Here is a 15,385-nt window from a genome sequence, read left to right on the forward strand (position 1 = left end):
TTGCTATTGGACCTAGTGTCTGGAAATAAAGTTGAATGCTGATGTACATATATAAATGGATACCTTAATACCCGCCGAACGGCATTTGCCCACAGCATCTGGCACTGCAGCTCGGGGCGGATCGATCATGGAGATTAGGCCCAGGAAACAGAGCTGATTGACTGGGAAATTCACATCGTCACAATCAAACTCAAACCCTCTTGGAAACTGAGAGGGAGAGAGGAACAGGTGGCAGAAACCTAAAAGAGAGAACAGGTATTAAAATACTTGAATCAGAATTAGGAGAGTATACACAGTAAATGGGGCTTCGCACAATCGGTTTGTGTTGGGACAACATGAAGGAACTAAGTAAGCTTATTAGTTTTTACAAATTTAAGTGAATTGAACATCAAACAATTAAGTTGTCCCAAAAAAACCCCAAGAATTGTGTTGTTTAGCTTATTTTAAATAAGTAGTTTGAACAAACAGCAAACATACTTTTTTGAGTGTAGTTTAGTATGTTTTAAATGTGCTTTCATGCCTTTGACATGTTTTATTACTTATTTTACTAACTTTATACTTTCTGAAAACTGAATTGGATGAAAAATGTGCTTAAAAATACTATAAAACGTAACAAAGTATACTACAAATGTGGTTTAATAATGTGCTTTAAAAGTATGTTTTTGATGCATTAATACAAAGGTAATTTTTAACACAAAGTAAAGAAAATACTAAAATATATTTACATCAAATGCAAAATAAATACACTTGTAAAAAAATAAACAAAACATTCAATTTAAGTATATTTTTCTAAAACCTCTTTTTAGAAAATATACAAGTTTACATTTCTTTTAAAGTGTTTAAAAGTTTTATCGTAAAAACAGATAAAAGCATGCTGGTAATGCCCTTTTATTATATTTAAAGTTAGTACTTTTTTGTTAGTATACTTGTACTACTGAAAATAAAATTTGTTTGCAATACAACTTAGTATACTTTTTCCACAGGTAATGAATTGCTGGAAGAATTTAGTGAGGATGATATGAGAGATAAACTTACCCAGAACTCTTTCACCCAGTCCGCCCAGCTCCATATAGGCTCCCTGAAATGCATCCATCCAGTCGTCGTCTATTGGGAATTCCTCTCCGTTGATCATTATGGAACTGCACCTGCATGACCAATCATTCAGTAATCAGTTTATTATTGAGTTTATGAGTGATTAAAAACTAACATTTTTAACAAAAACAGCAAATAATCATACAGTACCATATCTTAACAATCAATAATCATAGATATTAAATACGTGTCTGTTTTTTGCCAATAATGCAGTGTTATTCTTAGTTTTAGGTTTTAGACATTTTGGCTTTGATGTATAACAATTTTTCATAATTACATATTTATATTTATTGTATAAATATATATTACTTTATATTCAGCTTCAATTTAAATAATTACTTTTTTAATGGTTAACTACAGAAATTAAATATATTCATAATAAATTAGGAAAACCATGGATAAACAATTTATTAATCAAAAATGGAAATTATGATCATAATAAATCACAATTATTAATGTATTAATGTCTGTCAAGGGCGTCATGGTGTCGCAGTGGGTAGCACGATTGCCTCACAGCAAGAAGGTCACTGGTTGGAGCCTCGGCTGGGTCAGTTGGTGTTTCCGTGTGGAGTTTGCATGTTCTCCCCGTGTTCCCGTGGGTTTCCTCCGGGTGTTTCAGTTTCCCCCAAAAGTCCAAACACATGCGGTAAAGGCGAATTGGGTAGGCTAAAATGTCCGTAGTGTATGTGTGTGAATGAGTGTGTATGGATGTTTCCCAGTGATGGCTTGCAGCTGGAAGGGCATCCGCTGCGTAGAACATATGCTGGATAAGTTGGCGGTTCATTCCGCTGTGGTGACCCCAGATTAATAAACCGACTAAGCCGAAAAGAAAATGAATGAATGAACAATCATGTCAACAATCCGGTGTTATATCAATATTATATTTATTTTACTACAGTATTCACTCATATTTTAAATTAGTTCTTTTGTATTTAGATTTATGGGTTTTTCATTAAATGTTGTTTAAGAAATTGCAATTTTTATGCTTTTTTCTTGTGTCAAACACTAAAGAGGAAATTTAAGAGCATTTCCAATTTTATCTGTTTGTTCATGTCTGCTGAAATAAGTTAAAATATATAAACAAAAAAAAACATTACACAATGCTAAACTAATTGAGACTTGGCACAGTACACTTTGCTGCTTTTCTGGAGATCTGAGATGCTTTTATTATCCTCATTTATACATCGCTTTGGGTAAAATCATCTGCTAAATGGACAAATAAAAACGTAATTATTGTGTAACTCAACTTTTTATATCTGTGTGAACTATCCCTTTAAAGCTATTAAAATTAAATTCAATATGTTCTCTCGTCAGTCATCACAGCTACAGACTGATATTCTTTATGCTCTATATATGGATTCCTTGTATTCAGGCCAGGTATGGATTACCTGTCCAGAATCCTCTCTGGAGCTCCTTTCATCACCAGCAGGTGTCCAGTAGGACTGTCTTCTAACTCGTGAATAGACAGCTGAGAGAGAGCGGGATGGGGATTATTTATTATTTGAATCAATATCTGTATGACATCGACATGAACTGCTTGTAAAAGATCTTCAAAGCTTCGCGTATTTTGCTTTCCTGAAGATGTACCTGGTATTTGTTAGTCGAATTGAATGGGATTTCGGCCACTTTACGGTTGTTCTCTCTGAGAGTCTCAACACTGCCAGACAAGATCTCCACACACTTCAGCAGAGCAGATTCTGAGGCGTCTCCTGCTGTATCCCTCTACAAACACACAAACTCGCAGTGAGCCTCTTTACACTCACACCAACATATTACAAATATCAAATGTCAGATTTGATAACAACTGAAACTTGATTCTAAAGTTTGAAGACAAGCTATGATGAGAAAGCCTAGCCTGAAAGTTGAAATAGATTTAAAAGCTTGAGTTTCGAAGCAGTTTACAATCGAACATGATTAATAGCTGCTGGCATTTTGTTAGCATGATTAGCATGTTAGTTTTACATTGCTAGCATGAATATTGTGCTGTTGGTATGTTCCCAGCATGATTATTATGTCATGATTGTTATTATCATGATTTAGCATGAATAACCTGTCAGTATTATGTTGTTAGCAAGATTATTAGTAGGTTAATAACATGTTATCATGGTTATCAGCATGTTGGGTGCATTATTAGCATGTTTCTTGCATAATTAGCATGTTACTAACATGTTGTAAGCATGGTTGGAATGTTAATAGATGTTGTGTGCATTACCATGTTTCTAACATTAGCATGTTACAAGTAAGTTTCTAACATGATTAGTATTTTACTAGCTGTTTGTGCATTACCATGTTACTAAGTTTCTAGCATGATTAGCATGTTATTAGCTTGTTTCTAGCATAATTAGCATGTTACTAACATGTTGTTAGCATGGTTGGAATGTTAATAAATGTTGTGTGCATTACCATGTTTCTAACATTAGCATGTTACAAGTTTCTAATATGATTAGTATTTTACTAGCTGTTTGTGCAGTACCGTGTTACTAAGTTTCTAGCATGATTTAGCATGTTACTAGCATGTTTCTAGCATAATTAACATGTTACTAACATGCTGTTAGCATGGTTGGGATGTTAATAATGTTGTGAGGATTATTAGCATGTTGATAGCATAATTAGCCTGTTACTAAAACGTTTTTGCGACACGTTGCTTAAGTTGTTAGCATTGTTAAAATTTTAATAACATGTGAATATTATTAGCATGTTGTTACCATGATTAGCCTGTTACTAGCATCATTAGCATGTTACTAACATGTTGTAAGCATGGTTGGAATATTAATAGCATGTTGTGAGTATTATTAGCAGGTTGTTACCATGGTTAACCTGTTACTAGCATCATTAGCATGTCACTAACATGTTATCATGGTTAGAAAGTTAATAGCATGTTGTGAGTATTATTAGCACGTTGTTGGCATAATTAGCCTGTTACTAAAACGTTTTTGCGACATGTTACTTAAGTTGTTAACATTGTTAAAATTTTAATAACATGTTGTGAATATTATTAGCATGTTGTTACCATGATTAGCCTGTTACTAGCATCATTAGCATGTTACTAACATGTTGTTAGCATGGTTGGAATATTAATAGCATGTTGTGAGTATTATTTGCATGTTGTTACCATGATTAGCCTGTTACTAGCATCATTAGCTTGTCACTAACATGTTATCATGGTTAGAAATTTAATAGCATGTTGTGAGTATTAATAGTAGTATGTTATTATTAGTAGTAGTAGGCCTATGTTAGTAGCATATTGTTTACATGATAATCATGCTACATGTTTGTCTACAATGGAAGTCCATATTGCAGTAGCTAAATGGTTGCTAGGGTGTGGTTAGAACATTAAAATGCCACCATTTAGTCACCGCTTCCTAGACCATGTTAAATGAGTCCAGCCTTAAGTCTCTAGGTCTAATGCAGTTTTAGGCTCACAAATTTTGTCCAATATTAAGTCAATGGCAGTTTTTCACTATAGAAATATATGGGGCAGTTGCTAGGGTACTGTAAGTGGTTTCTAGGGTGTGGTAAGAAAGTTCAAAGGATAGACTGGGTTAAATGAGACCAGCTTCAAGTATGTCATTTTCAAGCCAACATAATATGTTTTACCGGTTACATGCAAATCAGTAACCCCACTATACAAGTAAACTGTATAGTGGCACACTTGGCAATAAAACTGATTCTGATTCTGATTCTGAAAACTGATTCTGTATTTAGTCCATTTAAATTAAAAAGATTTATTCTTAATGGTGACATCAAAAAGTAAGAATCTTTGTATACTGTAGTCATAGTTTTTCATTTGTTTTGCTTGTCATGTTATTAAATAAATTATTTTTTAAAATATCCTCTCACATTTGAAGTTTCTTACCACTTGTTTTTTACAATATCACAAAATTTAAGGCAGAACAGAGTTCTCATCTGTTATGAAGCGGACAGGAGACAGAGGTAAGGAAACGTTAGGGTGTTTATTGAATGACAACAAGGAGCACATGAAGGATAGCCAGGAGGATCAGGAATGATGTTGGGGTCTTTTCCTCCGTGGCTGGGTAACAGGAATACACGAGGATGGACAGCACACACCAGATACAGCTGACAGAGGATGACACAGACTTGGAAGGACTGGAAGACAGGACGATTCGGGAGGACCAGGAAGACTAGGAGGAATACAAAGAGAACAGGTAAGTAAATCGTTTGTTTAGCTGAGGATGACTACGCTGAGTGGTCGCTCAGTTGTCCGCTTTCGTCGAGACGAGCCCGGACAATGAGCGACTGGAGTGCTGTGCTTTTATCTGGTGCTCGTGAATGTGATGCAGCTGTGTGCTCATTAGAAGTCAGGTGATGGTGATCTTCGTGAGTGGGGGTCGTGAGAGCCTGACCAATCCATGACAGTACCCCCCTCCCCAGGGCCCGCTCCTGAGGGCCGACACCTCCGACGCCGTGGTGGTCTCCCTCTGCCTCTAGGCGCTGGGAACTCAGGGTGGCTCTCATGAAACTCCACCATGAGACTAGGATCGAGAATATCAGCTCTGGGAACCCATGTCCTTTCTTCGGGGCCGTACCCTTCCCAGTCCACCAGGTACTCCAACTGGCCACCACGACGTCGGGAACGCAAGATCTCCTTCACTGCGTAGACGGCTCCTTCTTCTAGGAGCAGTGGAGGAGGGGGTTCCTCTTCGTGGTCAGGCTCTGTGGAGGGAAGAACAGGATCGTGATAGGGTTTCAGGAGTGATACGTGGAATGTAGGGTGAATACGGTAGTGAGAGGGTAATTGTAGTTTGTAGGTGACGGGGTTAACCTGTTCCATGATGGTGAAGGGACCAACAAATCGGGGACTTAACTTGCGAGAGGGCAGTCGCATGCGTATGTCCCGGGTGGATAGCCACACCTTTTGTCCGGGTGTGTATCTGGGTTCTTCAGACCTTCTTCTATCGGCGGTTACCTTGCTTCGACGGACTGCCCTCTGCAGATGTTGATGAGCCTCGTCCCAGACTCTCTCGCTCTCCCGGAACCAGTGATCCACTGCGGGGACATCAGATGGTTCGCCATCCCAGGGAAAGAGCGGTGGTTGGAAGCCCAGGACGCACTGGAATGGCGTGAGTCCGGTGGAGGGTTGCCGCAGTGAATTTTGGGCATATTCTGCCCAGCCCAAATACTGGCTCCAGGAGCTCTGGTGACCACTGCAGAAGGTCCTCAGGAACCGTCCCACCTCCTGAATCTTCCTCTCTGTCTGTCCGTTGGTTTGGGGATGATATCCAGAAGAGAGGCTGACGGCCACACCTAGGAGCTTGAAGAAGGCTTTCCATAGACGTGAGATGAACTGTGGACCTCTGTCCGACACAATATCTTCTGGAATACCAAATGACCTGAAGACTTGATTAAAGATATTGTCGGCTGTTTCAAAGGCTGTGGGAAGACCTTTCAGAGGGATTAGTTTGACAAACTTTGAGAATCTATCTACTATGACTAGAATACAGGTATTACCTTCTGACGAAGGGAGATCAGTGATAAAGTCCACTCCTAGGTGTGACCAGGGACGGTTCGGAATCGGCAAGGGATGGAGCTTTCCAGCGGGTAGATGACGTGGGCTCTTGGATTGGGCACAGTCCTTACAGCCCTGAACATATTGCCTCACATCCCTTGCCATGTTTGGCCACCAGAATCGTTGGGATACTAGCGAGAGAGTATTGTTGATCCCTGGATGTCCAGTGCCTAGCGAGGTATGTAAGGAGTGGATCAGATCTACCCGGTGTTCAGGTGGTATGAACTGCCGATGAGGAGGGCATCCCGGCGGAGCAGGGGCTTCCGGAGTGGCAACGACTGGAGGAGCGTTCCAGGTGATCGGACAAATGGAGATGTGTTCGGGAAGAATCTTCGTTGGGAGTTCTTCATGATCGTGATGCTCGTGTAAACGAGAGAGAGCGTCTGCTCTTAGATTCTTGGGTCCTGGACGATAGGAAATGGAGAAATCAAAACGTGAGAAGAAAAGTGACCATCTGGCTTGACGTGGACATAGTCTCTTGGCCTCTTTGATATATTGGAGGTTTTTGTGATCTGTGATCACCTGGAACGGATGTTTGGCTCCCTCCAACCAGTGACGCCACTCCTCCAAGGCTAGCTTGATTGCTAGCAGCTCCCTGTCTCCTATGCTGTAATTCTGCTCCGCCGGGCTCAACTTCCGAGAGAAATAGGCACAGGGATGCAGTCGGGGCGGTGTATCATGATGTTGAGATAATACTGCCCCGACGCCGGTGGTGGATGCGTCCACTTCCACCACGAAAGGAAGATTTGGGTCAGGATGAGTCAGGAGTGGGGCCCTTGTGAACTCCTTCTTAAGAAGGCGGAAGGCTGCGGCTGCTTCTTTGGTCCACTCCAGTCCTTTGGGTTTACCCTTGAGGAGATTAGTGAGAGGTGATGTAATCCTGCTGTAGTCCTTGATAAACCGTCTATAAAAGTTAGCAAACCCAAGAAACCTCTGGAGCTCCTTAATGGAAGTGGGTTCTGACCAGGATAGAACAGCCTCAATTTTCTTCCCATCCATACGTATACCGGTTTGATCAATGATGTATCCCAAGAAATGAATCGACTTCTGGTGGAATGAGCATTTCTCCGCTTTGAGGTAGAGGTGATGTTCTCTCAATGTGTGTAGGACCTCCGCAACGTGTTGGCGATGTTCGGCCTCACTCCGGGAGTAAATGAGGATGTCATCTATGTACACTATTACAAAGTGGTGAAGAAACTCCCGGAGGACTTCATGAATGAAGTTTTGGAATACGGAGGGGGCGTTGACCAGACCGTAAGGCATGACCTCATATTCATAGTGGCCAGTAGGGGTCACGAATGCTGTCTTCCATTGGTCCCCCTCACGTATTCTTATCAGATTATACGCGCTGCGGAGGTCCAATTTAGTGAAGACTTTAGCTTCTCGGAGCTGTTCCAAAGCGGCTGGTACCAGAGGAAGGGGATATCGGTATTTTACTGTACCGTTATTTAGGACCCTGTAGTCGATGCATGGACGCAGCCCTCCGTCCTTCTTGGCCACAAAGAAGAAGCTTGAGGCGGCTGGTGATTTTGAGTGACGTATGTACCCCTGACTCAGAGCCTCCCTTATGTAATCTTCCATTGCCTGATTCTCTGGAAGCGAGAGCGGGTAGATCCTACCTCTTGGCAACTGGGCATCTGGAACTAGGTCGATCGCGCAGTCCCATGGCCGATGCGGCGGTAGCTGGGAAGCTCTCTTGGGGCAGAAGACATCATGAAAGGAGCTGTACTCCTTAGGAATGTGGATAGACTGCTTCTCAGGAGGGCTCTCGACCGATGTTGCAAACAAAGAAATGGGGGTTCCGACCTTGAAGAGGGAGATTTGGAAAACAGGTAGGTGTACATCCAGATCCCCATTTCTTTATCTCTCCTGTGCCCCAAGAGATGATGGGATCGTGCTTCACCAGCCACGGGCGCCCTAGAATGATGTCCATATTTGCACCCTCCAGAACCAGAAATTGAATCCTCTCTTGATGTAACAGCCCCACTTGAAGAAGGATGTCTTCGCATTGTCGATGGATACGGGTCGAAGATCGAGTGCACTGGGTTATCGGTTGTATCTGGTATATATGCGAGGACGCCTCAGTACGGAGGTGGAGTTGACGACAGAGGGATTGGGAGATGAAGTTCCCTGCTGACCCGGAGTCGATGAGGGCTGTGACAAGGAGAGAAATAGAGGCAGTAGTTATTTGTACGGTGGTAGTAAGTGGTTTACATTGTTCAATATCCGTACTGAATACACTCACTGAAGTCCGAATGGGACGAAGGGGACACTCCATACGGGTGTGTCCACTGACACCGCAGTATAGACACAGACCCCGGGTCAGCCTCCTCTGTCGTTCCGCTGATGTCAGTCTTCCAGACTCTATTATCATGGGTTCTGGTTCTGGAGAGGCTGTTGACTCAGGCGATTGGAGGAGTGCAGACGAGGGGGTGATGGTGTCCTGTTGATAGGAACGGAGACGATCGGAACATCGGAGAGAATGTTGGATGAATCTCTCCAGACCCATTGTATCATCTAATGTGGCCAGCTGGATTCGGAGAGTGGGTTCCAAGCCGAGCCGGTACGTGGTCAACAACGATCTCTCATTCCATCCACTTGCAGCTGCTAGAGTGCGAAACCGGAGAGCATATTCCTGTGTAGATAGAGTACCTTGCTTTAGATGATACAGCTGCTCTCCAGCGGCTACTTCCCCATCAGAACGTCCAAACACCTCTTTGAAATACTCCGTGAAGGTAGTGATGGAATTCATGACCGGCCCGGCTTGGTTCCAGATCGTCTCAGCCCATTTAAGTGCAGGTCCAGAGAGTAGTGATACGATGTAGGCGATCTTTGACTTATCTGTGGGATATAGAGAAGGTTGCATTTCGAATATGAGGGAACATTGTAACAGAAAACCATTGCACTCCCCCGCTCCGCCTGAGTAGGGCGCTGGTCGGGCCATGGGACTGGAAGGAAGGGCCGAAGAAGAAACTGTGGAGGCGGAAGTGCTCGGTGCTGGTGGTGCGTTGGAAAGTGGAGCTGGTGGCTGTAGAATCCGCTTCAACTGGTCCACCAGCTCTTGAAAGTGATCGAGGGTGCTCATGTTGTCGTCGTTATGGGTCCGGGCTTCTGTTATGAAGCGGACAGGAGACAGAGGTAAGGAAACGTTAGGGTGTTTATTGAATGACAACAAGGAGCACATGAAGGATAGCCAGGAGGATCAGGAATGATGTTGGGGTCTTTTCCTCCGTGGCTGGGTAACAGGAATACACGAGGATGGACAGCACACACCAGATACAGCTGACAGAGGATGACACAGACTTGGAAGGACTGGAAGACAGGACGATTCGGGAGGACCAGGAAGACTAGGAGGAATACAAAGAGAACAGGTAAGTAAATCGTTTGTTTAGCTGAGGATGACTACGCTGAGTGGTCGCTCAGTTGTCCGCTTTCGTCGAGACGAGCCCGGACAATGAGCGACTGGAGTGCTGTGCTTTTATCTGGTGCTCGTGAATGTGATGCAGCTGTGTGCTCATTAGAAGTCAGGTGATGGTGATCTTCGTGAGTGGGGGTCGTGAGAGCCTGACCAATCCATGACATCATCTCTCCTCTAACATCCTGATTTGTTGCTCAAGAAACCTTTTTTATTATTAATGTTGAAAACAGATGTGCATTTGAAAACAGATCATGTCTTTACTGCTTGATCAACTGAATGTGTCCTTGTTGAAATATAATTTGTGCCTTACCTTGCGTACAGGAATGTCCTCTTGTCCTCCTTTGAAAACAGCACGATTACAAAGACCCCCCACTCGAGACAGAGAGAACCAGGTGGGAGAGCTTTTATCAAAGTCACAACCTACACACACACAGACAGACAGAAGAGAAGAAAAGGTTTGGTCAAGTGTGCTCAAACTGATATATAAAGAGATCAAGAGGACAATATCCCTGGGAATGTTCCAAAGATGTCGAAAACACTGCCATTTAGCTCAGTCAAAGCCGACTAAAGGTGTGCTAATTACAAGAACGGTGTCCCTGGAGGATTATGGGTAAAGTGCCTCACTCAAAGAAGACACAGTGGCCACCGCAACTGTGATCAGGAATTTTAATTGACTATGAAAGTTTACATTAGTGTCTTTAGTTCTTTAAAAATACAATACAATAACACCGGTCCACGCTGAAAGCAAATATGGGTCCTGACACAACTGCTCAGACTGTATTTGTAACACATCTGTCATGATTCATTATGTCATTATTCATCTTTGCCCTTCAATGAGGATTTAACCACTGTAATACCACCCATTTGAGAAACTGGACTTTTGAAATGCATTCAGTTTATGGCTGCATGATATTGGGAAAAAATCCCATTGCAATATTTAGTTTTCCTGTGATATATGTTGAAATTAATGAATATAATTTCACAATGTGACTTAAGTAATTCAATTTGGAAATAATTCATGATTTAAAATGAATTGGGATGACTTTTTAGGGGAGTGCATCTGCAGAAGATATAATAAGCAAATTACAAGCATAGATGAATCATGGTTCTTACGCCTTTCCTAAAGTCAAATTTAAGCACTTTTCAGGTCCATTTTCTAACTTTTTCAGCACTTTACAAGTGTGGCAAGTTACAAATTCACAGCGGGAAAAGTATTGAACATTACACCATTTTTCTCAGAAATCATATTTATAAAGGTGCTACTGACTTTACATTTTCACTGGATGTTGGTAACAACCAAAGAAATCCTTATATGCAAAGAAAACTAAACTAGTTAGATTATAAATTAAGTTATGTGTAATAACGCGATGCAGTGAAAAAGTATTGAACACATATAAAAGGGAGGTAGAAGAGATAGAAAGGCAGTGAAAGCCCAAACAGCAGCTGAAATCTCTCAGTAGTTATTCAGCAACCCTCTGCCCTTCCTCGTTGTAAATGAATATTAACTCCTTCAGTCCAACATCTACATTAGCAGGATGATGAAAATGAAACCAAGTTGGACATTTAAGCAAGACAATGATCTAAAACAGAGCAAAGGAAACTCTCAAATGCTTTCAGAGAAAGAAAATCAAGCTGTAGAATGGCCCAGCCAATCACCTGACTTGAATCCAATAGAAAATAGAAATTAATAATCAGATTTGATAGACAAGACCCACAGAACCATCAAGATTTTTACACTGTTGAAAAACTCACACCAGAGCAATGCATGTGACTTCATTCTCCATAGAAGAGGCGTCTTTAAGCTACCATCACCAAAAAAGCCTTTTATATAAAGTATTAAATACATTTCAGTAGTTCAGTACTTTCTCATTGTGTCATTCCATTGTTATTACGCATAACTCATTTTTCAGATATGTTTTGTTTTGTTTAATTTTTATGTTTGTATTGTTTGGGTTTTTACCAAAATCTGGTTTAATTCCATGGCAACAGCTCCTTTAGAAATACCATGACGTGTTCAATACTTATTTTCCCAGCTTTACAGTACATACTTATGCATACTTCATCACATAACATCAGATGCTATTTGCCATTCTATAGCGTAGTATAGTATAGTATAGTATAGTATAGTATAGTATAGTATAGTATAGTATAGTATAGTATAGTAAATTTGGGGTGGCATGTTTCCCCCAAACACACCATTGAATTAATGTCATTTACTATCTTTGTTAAGATGTACTTAATTTTATTTAATTATTATTTATATTTTTTTTTTTCAAGGAACAATTACAATTTCAAGCACTTTATCCAAAATCAAAGGACTTTTTAAAACTTGACAACACAAGATAAAAATTCAAGCATTTTCAAGGATTTTCAACTCCCACATCCCTGCTAGGTGCAATTATGCATTGTCAATGGCCTGAACCATTATATGGGGTCAAATTTATGTCTATATTAGCTTATTATTATTTTCCTGACACCCTCACACATCTAGTTCTGATGTTCTTCGGGGGTATATCAAGCAATAATTAGGGCTAACAAATACCCCTGTAATTTCCACCCTGAATATAGTACATACATAAACTACCTGTTTTTTTGTTTTGTTTGTTTGTTTTTTTCATTTTGGAGCAGTATTTTAGACACAATTGTGCTTATAACAATGCACTTTCATCATTCTAAGCACCATTTTTTATTCTTGGGTAAATAAATATTTCACATAATAGAAAAGTTAAGAAACCCTGCTTTATAAAATGCATTCAAAATGCATTGTAGGCAAATGGATCCAAAATTATTATTTGAGATTTGGCTGTTGTTTATTTGTTTATTCACTTTTTTCTTCCCTCCATTTTATTTTACTTTTCATCTATATTATTTGATCTCTTTATTTGATATTTTGAAGCCTATTGCGATTCATTTTATACACATGTACTGTACAATACATGAGTGAACGTGTGTCTACTTGTATTAGCTAATGTATTTATGTATAAATCATGATATGATGTAAAATAAATTAAGAATGTACATAATATATTGTCAACCCAGGCTCATTCTGAAAACGTACCCCTATATACATTTCTGGAGAGGGCCAAATACGTCCCAGGAGCTATGTTTTTTTGCAGTTTTGGTTTTCGTGAATCCACCAGAGGCTCCCGAGTTGCTCCCGAGTGCTATTCTCACCTGCTGTTCTCGCGTAAATCCACCTGTCGACTGACTCAGTCTACTGACCTCCTCCTTCCCTTAGCCAAACCAATAGTGTTTCAAAAGCACCGATTGACCTACCCACCCACTTCCCTTAACCCAACTGACAGTTTTAAAGAGCAATTCAGAAAAAGAAAAGCCCTCCCCTGATTTTTACCACATTTTCAGATTTTACCACATTCTCACCCTGTTATTTACTTGTTTATGTTATTTTTTGGCTTCTATTTTAGTCTAACCTGCTTTCTGGAACCGTTCTTTGCCGGACTCGAACCCCGTCGTCGTGGTCAACTCCTCTCTGCATCTCAAATCCGCCAACATACATGCCGAGCTAACTGAACAAACTGGTAAACGGATGTAAGCGGTCAGGTGGTGAGCACAAAAAGAAACGGCGTCACACTGCCCTCTTGTGTTCGCTTTAAAGATGAAATGCAGCCATACGTACATCTGGCTAAATAATTTGCAGTCTCCAGAAATGTATATAGGGCTACGTTTTCAGAACGAGCCTATGTTGCATATTGTCTAGAAACGGAGCAGTGGGGCTCTGTTGGAGCAAAGAGAATTTGTCTCTATTTTCAAATCTTTTTGAAATGGTTGTTTTATTGAGTAAAATGTCACTACAAGGATCTGAAAAAAATCCATTGTGGTGTCAAAAACGCGCAATGTGAAATATCTCCAGAGTAAACCGTGACACCTGATAGCCCAGGATTCTGCTATCCCAGGCTTGAGAATGAAACTATTTGAAGCATGAATAGCCCTTGCAATGTTCACTTGAGAGGTCTGTGGACCTTAAAGCATGCTGACCTGACTGATCTTCAGTGGTGTCGGCCTCGTGAATCTGGTTGTCAAACCACATGTGAGCGACGGTCATCCGGTTCTGAGTCAGGGTCCCAGTTTTATCCGAACAGATGGTGGAGGTGGAACCAAGAGTCTCCACAGCTTCCAGATTCTTCACCAGGCAGTTTTTGCGAGCCATACGCTTTGCTGTCAGAGTCAAGCAGACCTGAGAGAGATTGACTGGTGTTAAAGGACACAGTCTGAAAGGCAATGCTGTTTTATGGTCTTTCTGCCTTTGAAACGTGCTTTTGTGGGGTTTTAGAAGTCAATGGCTGACAGAGTCTTACAAAGAGAGAAGGATAAAAGACTGGAAAGAATGAAAGGACGTGAACAAAAACTTCAGGATGTGGGTGTATATAATACCATTTTAAAGTTTTGGGGTCTGTAAGTTTTTTATTTTAAAAAGGTCTCATTTGCTCACGTAAACTGGATTAATTTGATTAAAAAGAGATTATAAAATGACAGTTTCCATCTAAATTTATTTTAAAATGTCATTTTCACATGGTCCAGTAATCTAATATATGCCAGTATATGCGAATTACATATTTGACATAGAAGTTCATGCTAGGATATCACATACATAAAATATCATATATGTAACATATAATTTATTCATTCATTCATTTCAGTCATCTTCTTGTCGGCTTGGTCCCTTTATTAATCCGGGGTCGCCACAGCGGAATGAACCGCCAACTTATCCAGCATTTGTTTTATGTAGCGGATGCCCTTCCAGCCGCAACCCATCTCTGGGAAACATCCACACACACTCATTCACATTCATACACTACGGACAATTTAGCCTACTCAATTCACCTGTACCGCATGTCTTTGGACTGTGGGGGAAACCGGAGCACCCAGAGGAAACCCACGTGAACGCAGGGAGAACATGCAAACTCCACACAGAAACACTGACTGACCCAGCCAAGGCTCGAACCATTGACCTTCTTGCTGTGAGGCGACAGCACTACCTACTGCGCCACTGCATTGCCCACATATAATTAAAAGAGCACCTATTATGGGTTTTTGAATGCAGTGTCTAACACAGCTTTAAGTGACTTAAAACATCATGCTGAGGTTTAAATCTGAGACTGCACCGTGTTTAAAACTATTGATTCTTTAACAAAATAGTCGACTCAAAGTCAAATAAATGAACTGAGTTGGGTTCAGATAGTTTGCTTGGACACATCGACGTCGGTATGGTCCATCACCAAATATGTAGTTCCATATCCGGTAAAATGTAAACGCACTTTCCCTTCAGACACTAGGAGAGCGCAGGGGATCACAGAACTGATCATGACGCGAATAGATGACGATCACTG

General features: G+C 40.9%; 1 protein-coding gene across 1 annotated transcript in view; it reads right to left on the reverse strand.

The window, feature by feature from the left end:
- atp1a2a (ATPase Na+/K+ transporting subunit alpha 2a) overlaps positions 1 to 15,385 on the reverse strand; it is a 54,815-nt gene that overhangs the window by 20,931 nt on the left and 18,499 nt on the right. Inside the window, exons 9-14 of the mRNA XM_056480409.1 lie at positions 14,034 to 14,232; positions 10,348 to 10,457; positions 2,680 to 2,814; positions 2,481 to 2,560; positions 1,036 to 1,145; positions 64 to 239 (exon numbers count right to left, since the gene is read on the reverse strand). Coding sequence (XP_056336384.1) covers positions 64 to 239; positions 1,036 to 1,145; positions 2,481 to 2,560; positions 2,680 to 2,814; positions 10,348 to 10,457; positions 14,034 to 14,232 — 810 coding nt within the window. The remainder of the gene's footprint in view (positions 1 to 63; positions 240 to 1,035; positions 1,146 to 2,480; positions 2,561 to 2,679; positions 2,815 to 10,347; positions 10,458 to 14,033; positions 14,233 to 15,385) is intronic.

This window comes from Danio aesculapii, chromosome 2 (assembly GCF_903798145.1).
Source record: "Danio aesculapii chromosome 2, fDanAes4.1, whole genome shotgun sequence".
Taxonomy (NCBI): domain Eukaryota; kingdom Metazoa; phylum Chordata; class Actinopteri; order Cypriniformes; family Danionidae; genus Danio; species Danio aesculapii.